General features: G+C 37.8%; 1 protein-coding gene across 6 annotated transcripts; it reads left to right on the plus strand.

Annotated features, from left to right (window-relative positions):
- The first annotated feature begins 5563 nt into the window (after positions 1-5563).
- LOC124596353 (oxidoreductase-like domain-containing protein 1) lies at positions 5564-21449 on the plus strand. Of its 6 annotated transcripts, none has more exons than XM_047135459.1 (2): positions 5564-5694; positions 20902-21449. In XM_047135459.1, the coding sequence occupies exon 2, from the start codon at positions 20935-20937 to the stop codon at positions 21232-21234; it is 300 nt and encodes a 99-aa protein (XP_046991415.1). In that variant the 5' UTR covers positions 5564-5694; positions 20902-20934; the 3' UTR covers positions 21235-21449. The 6 variants fall into 6 exon arrangements, with proteins under 6 accessions (XP_046991415.1, XP_046991413.1, XP_046991411.1 ...); XM_047135457.1 differs by having other exon boundaries at positions 5694-5818; XM_047135455.1 differs by lacking the exon at positions 5564-5694 and adding an exon at positions 5718-5845.
- Positions 21450-21995: the final 546 nt, after the last annotated feature.

Genomic DNA, 21995 nt, shown 5'->3' on the forward strand with positions numbered 1-21995 from the left:
ATGGACCCCCAAGAGTTAAATGAAATTATTGTGCCAGAAATTGATAGTCCCGAGAACATAGAAGAATTATTGCAAAAATTTAAAGGTGCTAAATTTTTTTACATCCATGGATTAACGTGTGGTTACTGGAACCTGCCTTTAGCAAAAGAATCTCGAAAGTACACAGCTTTCCTGTTTGAGGGGAGATGTTATCAATATAAGGTTGTTCCCTTTGGATTGAAATTTAGTGTTTGTGCACTTGTTAGGGAAATGTCCCAGGTTCTAGGAGACCAACTGCTGAGAAGAATTACTGTTTATGTGGACGATGTATTAATCTGTTAGACAAAGTACTGGATGCAATTAAAAAAGGGGAAATGAAACTGAAGCTGGACAAAACAGAATTTGTAAAGAAAGAAATTAAATTTCTTGGAGATATTGTTAGCCACAATGGGATAATGCCTGATACAGAAAAAATAAAAGCCATTAGATATTATGCAGCACTGACCACAAGAAAACAATTAAAATGTATGTTTGACCTTTTTGGATTTTATGAAAATTTGTATCTGGTCAGTCATACAATGCACCTTGTTTGAGGGAGCTCTTAAAGAAGAACGTAACGTATAAGTGGATGCAGGAATGTCAAACCACTTTTGAAGAACTTAAGGAGGCTCTAGTGAATAGTAAAATTCTGAACCATCCTCATTTTTCTAAACCATTTTGTCTAGGATCAGATGCGTGTAGTTATGGGCTGGGGGTGGAATTATTCCAGATCGAAACAGTTGGTGACGACACGTCCATAAAACAATAGCTTTTGCTAGTCAGTCGTTGCAGCAAGCTGAAAAGAATTTCAGTATTTCAGAGTCAGAAGCATTAGCAATCATTTTTGGTTTACAGAAATTTGAACAATACCTGTTGGGTCATAGGGTTTTAGTTTTTAGTGACCATAGAGCATTAACCTATCTACAGACGTGCCAACTTAAACACAGCAGACTTCGAAGGTGGGCCATGTATATTCAGCAATTTTTTATCTCCATATAGAACACATAAAAGGCTCCGACAATATTGTGGCAGATGCATTATCTCGGTATGTAAAGGAGAACGAACAGGACGGAGATTTCTTAGGAACACGTGATTGTGATGAAGTTTTGCTCAGTCATTCAGTTACAGGAAGAGGGCCCAATAAAACGCATCTATAAAAATCTCAGGTGGGAACAAAACCAAGACGACAATCCTAAACTGCTAAAGAGCAGGTTAGATCATCGTGATTTTTCAAAGCCAACAGAGTATTACTAGATACATAAGGACACACTTTTCCGACAGAGAAAGAACACTGAGAAGTACTGGCATATTTGTTTCCCAGAACTACACGTGGATTTACTTATTGATTATTTACATGGGAAATATGGACATTATGGAGCCTGGAAATCTATTGCAAAATCGAGTGAGTTAGTAATTTTTGATAACATGTGGCGACGAGTCCAGAAGAGAATAGGCTCTTGTGATAGATGTCAAAAGGTGAGGGCAAATAATAAAATTATTCAGGGGCAAATGTATTTAGTGGAACCTCAGAATAGGTTGAATTTGGTAGCTGTGGACCTGTTTGGCCCTTTGCCAGTTTCAAGGGGAGGTTGTGAGTATGTATTTGTGTTAGTAGATGATTTTACCAAATATGTGAGATTTTATTCTATAAAATGGTAGAGTAATTGTGAACAAACTAGAGAAAGACTATTTTGTGAACATTAGGGTGCCGAAAGCAATATTATCTGATAATGGGCCACAATTTATTTCCAAACGGTTTACAGAATTATTAAGCAGAAGAAACATAGAACATATAAAAATATCTGCCTATTTTCCACAGGGGAATATGTGTGAGAAGATTATGAAAGAACTAAATCGACTATGTAGGAAATACTGTCACAAGAAGCATTCCGCTTGGGCCAATTACTTAGAATATTTTGGGAAAGTGATTAACCATTTAAAACATGAAGCCACTGCTTTTTGTTCCAGTAGAATTAATGTGTGGAACTAGACCAAATAACCTCTTATTTGACTTGATAGAGTTTCCTAGTCTGACTGATTTGGCAATGGAGCACAAGAAACGATTAGCGCGAGTGAACATAAAAAAATTGCTCTGGGAGGAAATGGAGACATGATGCGAGGGCAAGTCCAACCAGTTTTCAAATCGGTGACTTAGTGCTTGTGAAAACCAAAGTGAAATCCAAAAAGCTTACGGCTGCAACGAAAAATTTACTGATGAATATGTAGGACCTTTTAGGATTATGGTCAAAACTCTTGCCAATGCTGGCAAACTATATTATGTGAAATCACACAGGCTACTGGGCTTGCAGAGTTTTCCAGTAAGTTTTATTCCATTAGGCCAAGCTGTATTGGAGGCTGGCAATGAAGCCTCCCACCCCGGCCATTGTGTAGTCGGCTGCCGCCGTCATAATGCCATCTGTCATGGTGTGCGGAGTGTGAGAACTGCACTGTATGGAGCGTACTAAGATCTCAACTAAGAAACTAAATAACTATAATAAATATGATTTGTTTGTTTTCAATTTTGGTATACGAACTTCTATAATTTAGAAGAACAGTGTGTAAAATTTTCATGCAGATAACTTTCAGAGTTTTGAAAATATAAAAAAACTTATTAAAAAGTACGTAACTGACACTTAGTAAAGTAAATTCACACAGGAATGGTGACAATTTAAGTTTCCTTGGTATTTGAAACAAATGACAGCACTCCCAGTGCACACAAGTTATTTTTAAGGAATTTTGTTCTAAATTTGTAATAATTTTGCATTCGTAATGGAAATAATACTTTAAAAGTTGATATTTATATTTTGTGTTAGGGTGGAAGTAGATGAGAGTGAATGTGAGTGTGTATGTGGGGACATATAACTAGAAAGTGTTACATAACCAGGATGTCCTGAAAACAGTGAATCCCCCTAACTGGTGGATGACGTATGTCTAGGAGAGTTTGCTTTTGTAACAAGGCAGCCAGAAAGATAGTAAGAGGATTATAAGTTCTAAGTATATTTCATGCATAGTTTTCTTTTTATTTACGTTTTATGGAACATTTTGTGAAATTTTGCAACATGAAATGACGTAGATGTATCTGCGAATGCTGATTGGAGTAAAGCGGTTTGCGCGCGAAATTGATCATGAAAGGCTAATCTGATTGGATGATCATTTTGATCAACCAATAAGAGAAAAGTCTTTCCCGCGTAATGGAATGAGTTATATGCCCTGTGAGCGACAGCATTCAGTCGGTCGTGGACTCGCTGTCGGACTGAAGGCCCTGTTAAATGTGTCCGCAAAAATTATTTGTAAGATGAAGAAACGACGGTTAAATCGCGCTCGGTTTATATCGCCGTGCGAGCAGATGCGATTACGGACATTTCGGTTAAGTTTTGAGAGGTTTTGGAATGTTGGTGCAGAATAAACCGTGTGTGAAACTATCGGACTTTGTGAATTTTCTGCATGGCGTGTTCCGTATGCATGTACAGAACATTTTAGTGAGCATCTTCTTTCGAAGAATCCACTGAAAAGGACCGAATGTGAACTCGTTTTGCAACAGTGTATTGCCTGTGTGAATCTCGTAATATTTCGGTTTGGACTTGTCACATTTCTGGCTGTCTTCGGTGTGATATAAGCTGCACGAACTAATAGTAGATGTACTACCAATTTTGGTGGGCTTGGTGACACCGTAAATAAAAAGGACCTTTAGATAGTTTTAGTGTCTACAAACAAACATTTTCAATGAAGGGAGGAAGCACCCACTTTGCCTGTTTATTAATAGAGATTTACAGGTTTATCTTGTTTCTGGAGTTACGTGGACATTGTAAGTATGGATGGTGATTTTCTTCAACGCTGCTTTTCTCATCGTTTACATAGTGCCTATGAATGCAGAGCAACGGGTGGGGAATGAACGCTATACTGAGGTAGGTGGACATCAATAATTAAATCACAACGAAGCTCACCAACCCTGCCCCGCCGCAATGGCACTGTCAAGGTTTCTCTGGAAGGAAGTTTTGACGGCTGATGTCATCTGTCCATTGCTGAGCATGTGACCCACAAGCTCATTTTCTCCTGATACACGACCATGGGCAGGTCGCCATATTTCTTTTTATCATGGTTTTCGTAGTTGATATCAGTTGTTTTGTTTAGTTATTTCTTTTGTTAAAATTTATAGCAGGACAAATTAGTTGAAGCAGCGAGACAGCAGGAGTTTACTAAATTATTTGTTCTCTATTACATTTGTAAAGAAGATTTTTATAGATAGTAGTACCATATTGTATATTTTACAATGCAACATGGCTGCAACTTTTAAGTGAAAAAAGTACTGTGGGTAGAGGCAGATTGGCTAGTAGGTGGAGTTTCTTTGTATGTTGTGAGGTATTTTTAGTGTTATATATGGAAATGCACTGATACCTTCAGAAATTACTAGTTGTTTATTTAAAAGTGTATTTGTGGCAGGTTTATTTATTGTTAAGCGGGTCTCTGAATTGTGTGTGAAACAGTCTTGCAAGCAGTCAATATTTATGTGGTTTCACTAGCTAACTTTACATACAAATAGGGCACTTGACCTACTAAAAGCGAAATACACCATTTTAAATAAATCCTAGGCTATATTTCTTGCATCGGAAAGGTGTTGAGGGAGATGTGAGTAATTTACAACAATTTGTACTGGACTAGCAACTAATGTTAACCTTAAACCAAATTTTCACGAGATGTTGTGGCAGCTCGTACCACTGTGTTTCTTCTAGTAATTCTGGGTGTATTTTGAAGTAAAAAAGAAAAAAAAACTGATGCTTACATTTTCCAAAATATAAAATGCAGATCACTCTTCCTCAAGCTCTTTGTATAATGTTGGAAATTCCCCTTCTGTACCATGTAATGATATTTTTTCGAACCCATTCACTTTCTTTGTGTTGTTTTGCACTTCTTCCTCTCTTCTCTAATGTACAAGCAATCCCTGCAAACTACAAACTATTTGAGTACTATAATGCCAATTTTGTAAGTATAAGCTGTTGTGTTGTGAATGTGCTCTTTGCACATAAAACAGTTGAAAATTATTTTGTGAGGATCACAGTTCGCATGAAAAGAATGCTGAGGACAGCAATGTGAGTTGAGATCACGTGACACGAACTGACATGAGATTCTGTGCTCACTGGCTGTGACATTATGGGCACTGTGAATAAACCTTGACATGATGGAAATCGTGAATTGGCCTTTATTAGGTCTTTTTTCCTATTCAATTCATATATGCCTCTCTGCAAGCTATAAGTAATCTAATCTTGTCCTCATGATCCCTACCTGTCTGTCGCCATACATATCGAAACTACTCTTAATCTCTTGTCGAACGCGACTGTCTCCCTCATCAACATACTTTGCTTCTATATTATATTTCGTATCAACAAGAGTAACGAGTCGTACGATGCACAACTCATCGGAAAATAATTTATGAAATCCGTGATTCTGATTTCAGTCAGAAAATTGACATCTTACCAGGCGCTCCATTTTTCAATCAATCTCGGACCCATTTCCTCTTTTTTTTAAATTGTTTTCTGTTGCCTGCAAACTATAGCTAATATAACAGGAGCACATGCTTTCTTGTGGCTGTTCGACATCTTAACCTTGTACAATCGCATTGTCAACTGACAGTTTTTGTCAGTGTTATTGATAGTGTGATGTTGCTTCAATACATTTAAGGTTTGACAAACATAGTGTCGTCAATAAAAATTGAACGTGTACAGGCCCCTTTAACCACCTTTGCCAAGGTTGTTCGTATCCTTGTAATGCAGTGATCTCCGTACTAGAGATCACTGTTGTAATGATATGTGGTGATCTCTTTATCTTATATGTATGTAAACATTGGGACATTGTAAACAAGACAACTTTTCGACCAAAGCTTTTTGCAAAACGATTGATGTTAAAAGTTAAATTATATGCACAATAGAAATACGCCATGACGTATTAAATATTTTGCAGTACAGCGTATAGGGCATAATTACGGTTGTTGCTGATCGGTTTTTGCATGCTGTAGAAATTCGATTATACCTTTACGGTAATCTTTGTTGAGTTCTATATAAAGAAGTGTAAAAATATGCCCACTTGTTTGGTTTAAATACACTCGGACCGATTGTGAACGGAAGATGCATGTAAATATGTAATTTAGTTATTTAAGTTTTTCATCGTATTTGTTACGTATTAGAAATCGTGTTCATAATAAGTAGAATTTTTCTTTATATTAATTATATATTCATCTGTGGGAATAAACTTTTTGTTGATGTTGCAAACTTTTTGTTGATGTTGCAAACACCTAGTCTTGAGTACATGCGCTGTATCTAATGTTCCGCGTGTATATGGTTTCACTAGACTGCTTATAGTGGTTCTTTTGCCATCCTTTGTATTCTAGTTTCTTATGTAAGATGAAAATTTCACCAAATAGTTTGTCTTTTGTCTATCGCCATAAGTAATCCTCAATATTTAGTGTAATGCCTTATATACCCTACCAAAATATTAATATTTTCTTGATGCACTGAAACTCATTTTTCTCTCTGACATGTTGTGGAGGAATATAATTTTATTCCACAGCCTACAGCATTTACTGTGGATAGTATCATCATTTCTCCTTTTGAGATGTAAGAAGTGGCAGGATCTTGCCCCATGTTCTAGTAAAAAGGTGTTGGCTGGGTATTGGTCAGTGCTTCCTGTGATATAGATCAGGTTAAAAACTGAAAAAGCTTTCAACATATCAATGCAGTGAGTTCCTTTACTTTTTGTTGTGATTTGTGTTGGCCCTTTTTGTACCTTGAAGTTTTGTTGTAACTAATTATGGAACAGACATGTGTAAAGTATAATGAACTGCAATGCACTAGAGCTATAGTTCAGACTTCATAGCATACTTTTTTAAAACATAAGTCGTGCTTCCCCCCCCCCCCCCCCATTTCCCTTCCCCCAGAAAAAGGAAAAAAATTAGAAACTTTTCCACATACTTGGCTACTTCAAAGTCCTCATTTTTCCCACTTTCAAATTAGTGAATAAGAACGCTGTTAATATTGCCATATTTGAGATAGATGTATTTTGTACTGGGGTTACATAGGCTATTTGTTAAATTTTTAGATTTTCCATTTCTAATGATCTTGCCAATCGGACACGCCTTTTTTTTCCTTTTGAGGTGCGAGTTCCCGTGTAATTTTGGATCTCTTAAAGCTAACTGCCCAAAAAAATTTATCTTCATAATTTCAGTACAGTCTGTGTGATGTATCATATGAAGTGTATTTTTAAGGAGAATGCTATCACCTTGTTTTTAGTTCATGAGTAATTACAGTATAAATATTGACCCTGATGTGGGCAAGTATTTTGAATGAATGTAAGTAATAGTGGTAGTCTTGACTAATGGGAGGTGCTAATAAACACTTAACACCTCCCATGAACTAATTGAATTCAAGAATTAAATAGTGATTATTTGAGATTCGTTGTTAAGGAGTGTTCCAGATACTACTTCCTGTCCTGACTTGCTGCTCAGTAATTGGCTGTAATCAGAGGTTTTGTGTTAGGCGTGACATTCTCCCCATGTAATGTGTACAAATTCTGTAAGCCAGCCCTCTCGTACTTTGCCACTCTTATTTTGGTCACACCTTAAATTGGTCTCTTCGTTGATAGTTGTATTATGAAAATTTAATGAAAGAAATTATCTTGCTTCAGAGGCTTAGTAACCATGTTAAAATGTAACTGGTGCTGACAAACTTCAGTAAAAAGCAGTAATTATGGTTTCTGTGGTTCCAGTTACATCAGAATATTACAGTATTGCTCAGACTACGTAGCATTACCCTATCTTTGCAATCAGTTGATGATTCAGTGTATATTTTGTGATGGACATGAAAATGCTGTAGTGACACTCATCTGTAAAACTGGAGATAAACCACCTCTAATTATTGGCCTATTTCAGACTTTCCAAAAGGGTATAATGGTTTGAGAAAGTGGTCTATGATAGAATAATGTTTCATTTAGCGGCTAACAGCACTTTGAATTCACTTCCATAAAGGAGTCTTCACAGAAAAAGCAATACAAGACCTTACATGTGAAGTCCTGACGAAGATAAACCAAAGATATTATCATCTTGGTATGTTATATATCCTTGTCAAAGCCTTGGATTGTGTAGATCACAAAATTCTACTTGGCAAATTAAAGTATTGTGACATCTCATTTGTTTGGGTGGAGAACTAATCTTCATAACAGAAAGCAGATGGCCCTATTTGCAGAATTTATCACAGGCATGGAACTAACCTCTGAATGAATGGGAGAACACAACATATGTGGTCCCACAAGTGTTGGAACTGTGCTAATTATAGTTCTTAACCTACGTAAATTATCTTCCAATGACATTAAAGGGTGGTTCAAGTAGTGTTGTGTGTGCTGATGACACAGAAATGCCGATCAAGGGCCTAAACTCAACTTTGCAGATCTGATGTTAGCTATAGATGTGGTTCACTGCTGGCAGATTAAATGTAAAATCTCACAGTGATTCCTATTACTCTACGTCAAACAAGCAAAAAGACCTGATACCACCAGAAGTAAACATTATCATTTGTACACTAAATGAAGCATATTGAATAAAGTTCTTTGGGATTCTGTTCAATAAAAATCCAAAATGGATAAACAAATTAAAGAACTCAGTTCAGCATGTTCTGCCCTTGGTAGCTTCATTCATTGTGTTGACTTAAAGACAAGTGTGTTGACACATTTTCTCTTGTTGTCTTATGAAATTATCTTCCAGGGGAGTGCATCTTAAGCAAACAAATTGTTTATGCAGCAGAAGAAGGACATTGTGTAAAATAGATAACTACACATTTTAGAGAAGCTTTTTTAAAGGTCTTGTTGCTGACAATAAAAATCTGTTTCAAGTGTACTGTGATCTACACAGTACGAGACAAAAATAATTTTCATGTAGATGTTCACTTTCTCTAGAGTTCAGAGTGGACTTGTGTAATAAGATAAAAGGAAGAAATTAAGAGTCCCATTTAGCCCGAAACAAAAAAGTATCTCATTAGCTTCTCTTTCTACAAATTAGGTAAATATCTATATTTAGGATTGAAAAATGATATTGCAGGCAGCAATGTTCGTAGTAAAGCTCTTGACAGTGTTTACATATATAGATAACTCTTACTTATGAAAAATGCCAGTGTGATCAAGTTAATATCAAGCTACTACTAGGCAATAAATAGCAACTATTGAATAAAACTGAGGAGTCAACAGCTCTTTTCAGAGAGACAGCTTTAGTTCTAACTATTTATTTACATTTATCTGGCATAAGCAAGAATAATAATAAACAGTATAGTGATAGTTTCTCATTAATGCAGCATATGATCTGCCTTGTTTTTGTCAACATATATGCATATATTGACTTATCCTCATTCATGAAGGTTCTCATTCTTGGTGGAATCCCACAGAACATGATAATGAATTTGGGTTTTCAGTCACATAAATTCAGCTTCAGCTGTTTATAATTCAGCCAATCTTGAAAGTTAACCGAAAGACTGACGCTGCAGCACTTGCTCCATCCTTTTAAACTCGCAGACCATGCCACTGCACTTTCGGCCACGTAAACAGGTGTCTGAGATGTTGATCAATGACAAAGAAGTACAATGTGTACAAATTACATCTGTGGCTGCACAATCAATCCACACTGGGATCTCGTCATGTCGCTCTGAACTGCACTGTCGCGACATCTCTGTAAGTTTCCTACAGAAAGTGCCAGAATCCATGACTTATCCAACCTGAAGCTGCTATCTCTCTCAATTAAATTCATCACCAAGTGAATTTCAATTGCCTTTCACCACTGAGTCCCAGAAAGATGATTTAGACGTTAAAATTTAGAAGTTTTTGTACATCATAGAGTGACCAGTATCAAAACAGTGATCTGCGACACTCTATTTATTTGGCTGTATGAGGCCGGTGTACCTGTGCTGTTGCATACATCTTTGATAGACTGTACGAACTATCTGTCCGATGTATGAGGGGCAACAGCCTTCTGGAACATCTTTAGTGAGACCCAATAACATTTTTGTCTTCAGCGGAGGACAAAAAATCACTTTTATTTTGTGCTTGCAGAGGACGTGTCCTATTTTTGACAACATCTATACCACATATGGCAGGAAAGCCATGGATTTAAATCTTTCTTTGTCTTTTCTTGCACACCTTTGGTTCCACTTGTAGTGACTTGTGTGTCTACTGTGCAGAATATACATTGGCTTCAAAAACTCTCTTTAAATGTAGGAGCTTGTCCTGCAGACTGCTCTCATCAGAAGTGATGTGTGCTCTGTGAACTAAAGTTCTGAGAACACTCGTAATCCGCAAGGGATGGTGGTAGATATTTACTTGTGTATATAAATTTGTATGCGTCAGTTTCCAATATACTGGATGTCCCAGTGCCATCATCTTTGCACTAAACCAAAACATCCAAAAATGGAAGGCGCCCATCCTTTTCTATTTCCATTGTAAATTAGATTCATCGGATGTGGCAGAACACTGTATTGGTACTGATCACTCTATGGTGTATGGAAACATCGAAGTTTCAGTGTTTACATCTTCTTTCTGGGACTCAATGGCGAAGGAGGCAATTGAAATTTTCTTCACAGTGAATTTAATTAATAGAGATTGCATCTTCAGCTTGGTTAAATAATGGGATCTGGTACTTCCTGTAATAAACTTACAAAGACATCACGACGGTGCAGCTGAGAGTAACACGCCAACATTCAAGTGCGGGTTGACTGTGCAACCACAGATATAATTCATGCAACTGTACTTCTTTGCTGCCAGTCAACACCTGTGTATCTCTGCCTACATGCGCTGTGGCATAGTCCACGAATTTAAAAGGAGGGAGTGAGTGCAGGAGCATAAGTCTTTCGGCTCACTCTGAAGATGGCTGATCAGTATACAGCTGAAACATTAGAAGAAGAAGTTGAAATTATGTGGCTGTGTGCCCCAAATTTAATGGAGCAGTCACTGTGCTGTGAAAACATGAAGATGCACATGATGAATGAAGACCCTCACCACATCCTTTCATAAGCGTGGTGTGGAGCATCACTTCAGAAATGTAGCCTGGAGGAATACAGCCATTCTAAGATTCATTGGAGTAATACTGACCAACTGCTATATATGAAAAGACCATTTATGCCTACCAAACACTCATCTGAATTACTCTGGACTATTGTTTGCCAGTGTGGGACTGTTTCCAAATTGTATTAATAATAGATCTGGAGAAAATTCAGTAAAGGATTACAAGATTGCCATTGGTGTATTTAATCAATGTGGATGTCGCAGAACACTCAGGTCTAGTTGGAGATGCTGCAGGGAAGCACTTGGTTCCATAAAGAAGAAAAAGTACACCAGACAAAAAATTAGTCACCTGCTACCATAGAACATCGCTTTTATCCTTGATAATGGCCCAAATTTGGCAAGGAAGTGTCCACAAGTTTCCTCAGGCATTTCATATGTAGTTGAAGCTAGCCTTTGATGAGCTATAAGATGCAGGAATGTCGATCACATGTATCACATGCTGTTCCAAGTAGTCTCAGGTATTTTCTGCTGGATTAGGCTTGGGTGATTTAACTGGGCAGCTGAGATAAGAGATGGTGCCTGAGTGTTCATCAGATCAGGAATATATGTTGTGAAACCCTGTCATCATGGCTGGTGTAATCTTGGAAGACAGGCGTTTCCAGAGGAAATGTAGAAGAAACTTTGACAACTTAGAATGTTGAAATAAACATCTTGATTCATGTACCTGAATGATTGGAGGACTGATGTCATGCAGTGGAGTAGGAGTACCTGAGGCCAGTCTTTACAAACAGCTTCAGTAAAATAGAAATGACACTCGTATCTCCCACAAAAGTAGCATCCATCATAAAACCTTTAAAATCTAAGTAGTCTAGTGGTTTTGACAATATATCAACAAAGTTAATGAAAGAGTGCTCATGCTAGTTGAGTTCTATCATAAGTTATTTGTGCAATCATTCTCTTATCAGTGGAACATTTCCAGACTGGCTAAAATATGCTGAAGTTAAGCCTCTTTACAAGAAGGGGGTAAAGAGATACCATCAGACTATCAACCAATTTCATTTTTTCTGGCTTTTTCAAAAATATTAAAAAAGGTTGTGTTCAAGCATCTCCTTAAGCATCCAACTGCAAATAATATATTGTCCAAGTCTCATTTTGGGTTTCTTAAGGGTTCTGATATAGAGAAAGCTATTTACACATACAGTGAGCATGCACTTAAGTCATAAGATGACACATTAGAGGCTACTGGCATTTTCTTTGACCTGTCAAAAACCTTTGACTGTGTGAATCACAGCATTCTCTTAAGTAAATTATAATATTATGGTGTCACTGGCAGAGTTTCAAAATGGTTTGAGTCTTGTCTAACTAAGCAGAAACAAAGTGTGTCGTTGAGAAATACCTATGTAGTAAGCAGTCTGTCTTCATCCGATTGGTAATTAATTACAAGTGGTGTTCCACAATGTTCCATCTTGAGTCTGTTGCTTTCTCTTGGATACATTAATGACCTATTGTCTGTTACATTACCAGATGCTAAGTTTGTTTTGCTTGCAGATGATACAAACATTACAATAAGTAGCAAGTCAAGTACAGATTTATAAATGGCTGCTAATCGAATTTTTACTGACTTTAATAAATGGTTTAAAGCTAATTCACTGTCATTACCCTTTGAAAAGACTCGACTATATCAATTCAGAACCTGTAAGATATTTCCTTCCAGCATGTGCATAACATATGCAGGTATTCTGGGGTAGCTCGTCAAACCGAGAAAAAGTTTTTAGCATGCAAAACCATGTACTAACACTCATTTGTGGTGTATATTCAAGAACATCTTTTAGAAACCTGTTCAAGGAGCTTTGTATTCTAACCTCTGCTTCTCAGTATATTTATTACTTAATGAAGTTAGTTGCAAGTAATATATCTCTGTTTCCAGCCAATGGCTCATTACATAGTAGCAATACTAGGAATAAGAATAATCAATATAAACACCTGAAATTGGTTACCTTGGTCCAGGGAGCAGTAGAATATTCGGGAACACACATTTTCAGTAAAATGTCAGCAACAATAAAAAAATAGGTTTCAGGTAAAGAATGTTTAAACAGAGTTTGAAAGACTGTTTGATAGGCAACTCCTACTCTATGAATGAATATCTTAAAGGGGACTATTAGACCAGCTTAAAGTAAAAATGTCTGTTAGAGTCCACTTTTGACAGCTGTTGGTCACAACAGTCAAGATTAAGTATTTTGTGTACGAAAAATTTATTAAAAGTACATCTTTATGTTTCATTCTGACAAAATATTAATTCTGCAAATATTAACAGGTCCAGTTTACTGTAATGTATTTGTCTATTTTGACAATCTCCTGACAAATGATCAGGATAGTGCGTATTGTATTCAGATGTTTTATGTTTTTTTATGTTATACTTTCTGACTTGTGTTCCACACTCAGGACAATTGTCTCATTTTTGTGACGAAAACTGAATCTAATCATGGTATAAAACCACATCTCCAAAGCATAGCAACTATATCTGGCCTGAACTGCACCATCTGCACATTTCAGATTAAATGCATCATTGGGCCATAGGTGCACTTGCAGCATTACGTGTTGCTACAAGCAATAGCCTTTTGCTGTGTACCCAACATAAAATGTCCATTGCATGTACACTGAAGCACCAAAGAAACTGGTATAGGTATGTTTATTCAAATACAGAGCTATGTAAATAGGCAGAATACAGTGCTGTAGTTGGCAACACCTATGTACGACAACAAGTGTAAGATGCAATTGTTAGATTGGTTACTGCTGCTACAATGGGAGGTTAATCAAGATTTATGTGAGTTTGAACATGGTGTTACAGTCGATGCATGAGCGATGGGACAAAGCAGCTCCGAGGTAGCAATGAAGTGGGGATTTTCCCGTATGACCATTTCACGAGTGTTCCGCGTATATCAGTAACCTCTGCTTCTCAGTATATTTATTACTTAATGAAGTTAGTTGCAAGTAATATATCTCTGTTTCCAGCCAATGGCTCATTACATAGTAGCAATACTAGGAATAAGAATAATCAATATAAACCAACGACGACTGAAGAGAATTGTTCAACATGATAAAAGTGCAACCCTTCCGCAAATTGCTGCAGATTTCAGTGCTGGGCCATCAACAAGTGTCAGTGTGCAAACTATTCAACGAAATATCATCGACGTGGGCTTCGAAGCTTAAGGCCCACTCATGTACCCTTGATGACTGCATGACACAAAGCTTTATGCCTCGCCTGGGCTCGTCAACACCGACATAGGACTGTTGATAACTGGAAACATGTTGCCTGGTCAGATGAGTCTCAGTACAAATTGTATGGAGTGGATGGACGTGTACGGGTATGGAGACAACTTCATGAATCCATGGACACTGCATGTCAGCAGGGGACTGTCAAGCTGTTGGAGGCGTTGTAATGGTGTGGAACGTGTACAGTTGGAATGATATGGGACCCCTGATACGTCTAGATAAGACTCTGACAGGTGACGCGTACGTAAGCATCCTGTCCGATCACCTGCAGCCATTCATGTCCATTGTGCATTCTGACAGACTTGGACAATTCCAGCAGGACAATGTGATGCCCCACTGGTCCACAGTTGCTACAGAGTGGCTCCAGGAATAGTCTTCTGAGTTTAAACACTTCCACTGGCCACCAAACTCCCCTGACATGAACGTCATTGAGCATATCTTGGATGCCTTGCAATGTGCTGTTCAGAAGAGATCTCCACACCCACTTACTCTTACGGATTTTTGGACAGCCCCATAGGATTCATGGAGTCAATTCGCTGAAGCACTACTTCAGACATTAGTCTTGTCCATGCTACATAATGTTGCAGCACTTCTGCATGCTCTCGGGGGCCCTACACGATATTAGGCAGGTGTACCACTTTCTTTGGCTCTTCAGTGTAGTTCCCTTCACAGTATTTGCTCAGAAACTGGTTGAGATGACAGCAGCAGTTCGGTCATGTTTGAAGCTGATTGTCCATGACAAATCAACCTACTCATCTCCATTCCTTGTTGGTTAGGATCTTTCTATGACCCCTGTTTATTGCCATGTTACATGACTGCAGATGGTACACCATTGCTTGTAGACACGAACAAATCACATTGCTATATTAACATATCAAGCAACTTCATTAGTGGTGTGGTCATGGGCACGTCAAAACTGGTAGCTCCTTTCTGCCAATCCATCTCTGAGGGAGGGAAGAGAAGCAGAGAAGAGGTATGGACTTGTTGGTGTGGTGGGGGAGGGAGGGGACAGTAGGTGCTTGTAAGGCTGGAGTGGAAGCAGGGAAGGGGATAGAGAATGTTGACTAGCAAAAGTGATGGGCAGGGGGGAGGGTTGGTTACAGGAAGGAAGGACCTGTTGTAGGGATAGTTCCCACCTTGCATTTCATAAAAAGTGGTGTTGAAGGGAAAAATCCTGATAGCTCTGGAGCAGTCTTTGAGGTCAAGCATACTGTTTTGCACTGCATGCTCAGCAACTGGTAGGCCCAGCTGTCTCATGATCACATTTTGGCAGTTGCTGTTCATGCAATCATACCAGTTTTTTAGTGGTCATGACCACATGGTTGCAGATAAATTGATAATGGCTGCTTTCACAGATGGTCAGGCCTTCGTTGGGGTAGAAACTGTCTGTGACAGGAATGTAGTAGGTGGTATTGTAGGGATGTATTGGACAGGCCTTGCATCTAGGTCTGTTGTAAGGACAAGTGGTTGGCAACAAGGGTGGAATAGAGATGGACAAGGAAATTTCGTAGGTTAGGTGGGCTTGGAATACCATTGTGGGAGGAGTGGTGTGGATATTCCTTATTTCCAGTCATGACAAGAGCTCGTCAAAACTGTAATGGAGAACGTGATGCTGTTGCTGTGTCCTGTGTGGTATCGATTCGTGAGGGGCACTTCCTTGTGGCCAGCCAGTGACAGTTGACTAGACATATATAAATGGAATGCAATGTAATGTGCATAAATAGATTAAAAATTCCAATATCATTTTATTATGCAATTAGTAGTAAGTTATTGGTATGAGCTAGAATCTTCACACATCTTGGAGCCTGTGTCTGCACTAACTTAAGGTGGAAGGACTACTTAAGTGTAACTCTAGGAAAGACAGATGACAGACTCAGATTTATTGGAAGAATCCCAAGGAAGTATAATTTACACACGAAAGTAAATGTTTGCAAAACTCTTGTGTGACTACTTGAATATTGCTCATTGGTATGTAACCATTACTAGGTTGGATTAGCAGAAGCGAAAGAAAAGACTAAAGGGAGAGCTGCACGATTCATCATGGTCTTGATTTGTCAATATCAGAGGGTTACAGATGTGCTCAGAAAGTTGTAATGATAGACATAACAGGAAAGGCATTAGGCATCGAAAAAGTTTTGCTCACAAAATTCCAAGAACTGATATTCCAAAACAAGTGTGTGTGTGTGTGTGTGTGTGTGTGTGTGTGTGTGTGTGTGTGTGTGTATATATATATATATATATATTGTTTCCTCCAACATACATTTCGCGTAAAGACCATGATGCTAAAACTTGAGCTCATACAGAGGGGTCCCAATAGCATTTCAAATTGCATACCATTCATGAATGGAATGGGGAAATGTGGATGGGGGTGGAATGATTCTGGTACACTATGTACACTCCATCATTCACTGTACAGTGAATTACAAAGTTCAAGTGTTGATGTATGTGCCCATGTACCATATAGTACCAGTACCTCTGTTATACGGGAATTGATTAGCACTGGTAAGTGGTACCCTCCACCATGCACAGTTTGTTGGCTTGAAGGGTACATATGTACATAAAGAAGTGAGTGCACACAATGTAAGGGCTAATTAACAAAATTACATTGCCAGTGCTGTGAAATTTAGTGGAGAAAACATTATGGTATTACGAGGTGCACCTGAAAAGTTCGGTGAATGATCTCAGAAAATAAAGGGAACAAGAGTTACTAGCAAAATATCTTTACTGGCATTCATAGTAATCACCATTCACTACAACAAACTTCTGACATTGGTTGTAAGGCTGCTGGAGCCTGTCAACAAATGATTCTTGTGGAATCGCTTGAAGCACCATGCTCGAGCATTGTATATCTGCAGCATTACAGATGCCAGCTAGTGCTACCAATACAACTCAAAGGCCAAACAGCAGTCGATGGCATGGTGCTCATTATCTTCCCCACCTCACAAATATTGTCAGCTGACAAAACCCACAATTAAAATGTTGTCGATGGATTTTTTTTTTTGACAGCAATGCCTCGATCCATAACAGATTGCATCTGTTATTTCCACAAGATATCCTAGTTCATACTAAGCAAAAGGCTCCATCACCATAGCAAGACATCATGTTGATATAACTATAAAATTGTAAATCACTCTACTCATTTCACATTGTATGAATACTTATTTGTCAACCTGCTTTTTTTTGCCCAGTATATCATTGTCAAAAACATATTTAGATTATGATAAAGCTAGTAACTTAAAAATGTATCAGGTAATATTTGCCTCCTAGCATACCTCCTTCACTGTCATTGATGTTTTAAAGCTTCAGCACATAAATATTTGTTTAAAAATGTATTCTGACTAGTACACACAATTAATCAACTTTTAAATATATTTTATTCTTTGATTAATTTACAATGGAACATTGGCTCTTGCAGAAGCTCATTCACCAAGTGGTAGCAGCAGATGTGTTAAGAAAAGTTATTCACAATTAATATTTGGAAAACCAGGGAAATTTGCTTATATGGAATTGTTGACAGAGTAAAATATGTCTGACCTTTGTTGCTGCTGCAACATGGGAAGTCTTTGCACAAAATTCTCATACAATTCTGTTTATATTTTCTTCCACTTCCACAACAGTTTGGCAGAGAACTCTATATTCTCTAAGTCACTTCAAATGGATGTCTAAACAGTTTCTTCAATGAATTCTTGGTGACTTCTTTCTCTATCTGTGTCCAACTGAGCCGACCGGTGTGGCCAAGCGGTTCTAGGCACTTCAGTCTGGAACCGCCCGACTGCTACAGTTGCAGGTTCGAATCCTGCCTCGGGCATGGATGTGTGTGATGTCCTTAGGTTAGTTAGGTTTAAGTAGTTCTGAGTTCTAGGGGACTGATGACCTCAGATGTTAAGTCCCATAGTGCTCAGAGCCATTTGAACCATTTTTTGTCCAACTGACCTAGTGCTCCATCAAAAATAATTTGTCTTTTTAATGTAATGTTAAATCTTTCTTTCTTTCTTGATTATGTGGCATGCTTGTCATACAGTGCTGTAATTCATTCCATTTTGATTGTGACTGGAGTTCTTATCCATCCATTTTATTTCATTTCATCCTATTTCATCACACTGCTGTAGGTCTAGATTTTATGAGTAGGGACACAATCACAAAGAGAAGGACTAGATCCAAAATTTTGCATGAGTAACAGAGATCAATTGACTTTATGGTTCAAGCAGTTGCAAACAATTGAACAAGAGCCAATTTAGACAGTGATATACAAACTGCATCAGAAAAGTTTGATGCATAGTTCAGAAAATATAGGAAGCAATAGTTACAAACAGAATACCTTTACTGGCCTTCAAAGCAACCACACATCTGACATCAGTTGTAAAACTGTGGAAACTGTCACCAAATGCTTCTTGTGGAATCGCTCAAAGCACTGTGGTCACTTGTTGTTGGATATCCAAATCATTACAGGAGATGAGACCTGGTGTTACCAATAAGATCTGAACTCCAAACATCAGTCAATGGCATGGTGTTCAATATCTTCCCCACATCCCCCGTGTAGAAATTCATGATGGATCGAGGCATTGCTGTCAAAAAAAATCCATCGACATCATTTTAATTGTGGGTTTTGTCAGCTGACAATATTTGTGAGGTGGGGAAGATAATGAGCACCATGCCATCGACTGCTGTTTGGCCTTTGAGTTGTATTGGTAGCACTGGCTAGCATCTGTAATGCTGCAGATATACAATGCTTGAGCCTGGTGCTTCAAGCGATTCCACAAGAAGCATTTGTTGACAGGCTCCAGCAGCCTTACAACCAATGTCAGAAGTTTGTTGTAGTGAATGGTGATTACTATGAATGCCAGTAAAGATATTTTGCTAGTAACTCTTGTTCCCTTTATTTTCTGAGATCATTCACCGAACTTTTCAGGTGCACCTTGTAATACCATAATGTTTTCTCCACTAAATTTCACAGCACTGGCAATGTAATTTTGTTAATTAGCACTTACATTGTGTGCACTCACTTCTTTATGTACATATGTACCCTTCAAGCCAACGAACTGTGCATGATGGAGGGTACCACTTACCAGTACTAATCATTTCCTTTCCTGTTCATCTCACAAATAGAGTGAGCAAAAAATGACTGTCTAAGACTGTGTATGAATCCTCATTTCTCTGACCTTCTCTTTGTGGTCCTTACACATAATGTACGTTAGCAGCAGCAGAATCATCCTGCAGTCAGCCCTCAAATGGAGGTTCTCTAAATTTGCACAACAGCATCACAAGAAAAGAGCATCATCTTCCCTCGAAATTGCTTGAATGTATTCCTTTCATTTAACCTGGTGGGAACCTCAAATACTCAAGCAGTACTCAAAATTGGTTGCACTAGCATTCTATATGCTGTCTCCATTATATATGAACTGCACTTTCCCAAAATTCTCCCAATAAATCGAAGTGAAGCATTCGCCTTCCCTACTACCAACCTGGCCATTCCGTATCACATTGCAGTGTTATGCCCAGACACTTAATCAACATGACTGTGTCAAGCAGCACACTACTAACACTGCATTCAAAAGTTACAGGCTTGTTTTTATCTACTCATCCATGTTAACTTATATTTTCCTACATATAGAGCAAGCTGCCATTCATCACACCAGCTAGAAGTTCTGTCTAACTCATCTGATATCTTCCCACAGTTATTCAACAATGCATTAGCAAACAACTGTAATTTGCTGCTCAGCCTGTATGTACATAGAGAGTAAGAGTGGTCGTATAATACTTCCCTGGGGCCCTCTTGCATTCTATTATGTAAAAAGTCTCCAAGCCACTCACATATCTGGGAACCTAATCCATATGCTCAGACCATCATCCAATAGTCTGCAGTGGGGCACTGTGTCAGTTGCTTTGTAGAAATCTGGGAATATAGAATCTGCATGTTGTCTTCCATTCCATGGTTTGGATATCAATACACTTCAATCAGAATGCCTCAATAAGTATCATAATTTTTGAATGTATCTGATCATCTTATGTTACCTAGGGTCATTGTGATGATTTTACATCACCAAAACCGATGTGTGTTGAATTACCTGATATTTTTTCAAGTGACTTTTTCATTGAACCCAAGCCAAGCAGTTCTCTATTAATGGTGTGAGTACTAATATCGCTTGCCGGTGTTTCTCAAAATTCTGAGACCATTGTTTTGAAAATCAGCTGGTTTAACTCATATATCATAGACATTTATAGTCATTATTTGTCAATATGTTTGGTATCTCTGGTTAACTCTTATGTGTTAGTGTTGCATATGACAATACTCTTATAAATGAAACAAGCATATCAGTGGATGCTCATAATCCTGACTCTTTCAGCTTTCTTCGTGTACTTGTTTTGGCCAGTGTGTATAGAAATCACATTTACCGAAGTTCCATGTGCATACAAGTTCTTGAAATGTTTTTATGATACAAAGCAACAGTCTTCGTCCTTGCTCAAATTGTTTCTTGGCATTAATAGCAAGAATGTCTAACTTTTAAGTTGACTAAGGTAATTCAAAAGTACTTTAAACTAAGTCTGAAATAGTTTTTGTAGCACAGATTTCTTTAATTTTAGGTTTATCGCTTGTGTGGAATATTCAGGTGTCGTATGTTGCTGTGTATCAGAGACACTTCAGTCTATAGACACTGTATTTCATCAGATGATGGAAAGAAAGGTGATGTGATATCTAGTGAAGACAATACTGGAGAACTGCCAGAAGAACCCACCAACTGCTGTATGTCTGGATGTGAAAACTGTGTTTGGATACAGTATGCAGAGGAACTCTTAAAAAGATTTTCAGATGGTGATGAGAAAGCAAGAACTACAATTCTTAGTAAAGTATCAGATCCATCAATGAAGTCATTTTTATTAACAGAGCTAAAAATGTTGAAAATGAAAAAGAGTTAAGATACTCTCTTAAGGAATCACTTAACAAATAGATAAATGATGTAATAGTATTATCTATCTCCATCTGTTGTGTTTGTTTTTTCAAAAATTTTATATTGTCAGCCTGGAAGTTTTGTTTACAAACATCATGTAATTGAAAAATGTAACACTTTCGCAACTGAGAGTTTTAGAAGAAAATTGAAACAAATGAAATAAAATTACAAAAATTACATTTATGTCAGTTTAACATGGCATTTCCGTGACAGAAGTTAAATTTGTACAAATAAAATAATTTAGTCTTTATAAGCAAGTGCTATACAATTATTGTGGTCAAATTCAGCTCTAAGTGTCAAATAACGCACGTCTAGCTTGCCACCAAGTATGCTGGCATACCTTTTGTCTGTATGATAAGAATAAATTTATGTGTAATAGTAGAATCAGAAAGTAAAAAGTGTTGAAGTCCCAGAACTGACTTCTTATCTTTCAGTGGGGCAAATCAGAACAGGTGTATCATAATAGTGGAGAAAAGACAAAAGCATGAGCTGTCATAGGTGTTCACATGGAGAGCAGTATTTTGAAATATAAAAAAAAGATAGAGGCAATAGAATAACAGAACAGTTTAGTCTTGAATAAATAAAAGAAAGTCAATGAAAGCAAGATACCTGTGCACTCTTGGAATCAGTCACTCTCTCTCTCTCTCTCTCTCTCTCTCTCTCTCACACACACACACACACACACACACACACACACACACACATTCAGGAGTACAGGATATAGGAATT

The sequence above is a fragment of the Schistocerca americana genome, chromosome 2, assembly GCF_021461395.2.
Source record: "Schistocerca americana isolate TAMUIC-IGC-003095 chromosome 2, iqSchAmer2.1, whole genome shotgun sequence".
Lineage (NCBI taxonomy): Eukaryota > Metazoa > Arthropoda > Insecta > Orthoptera > Acrididae > Schistocerca > Schistocerca americana.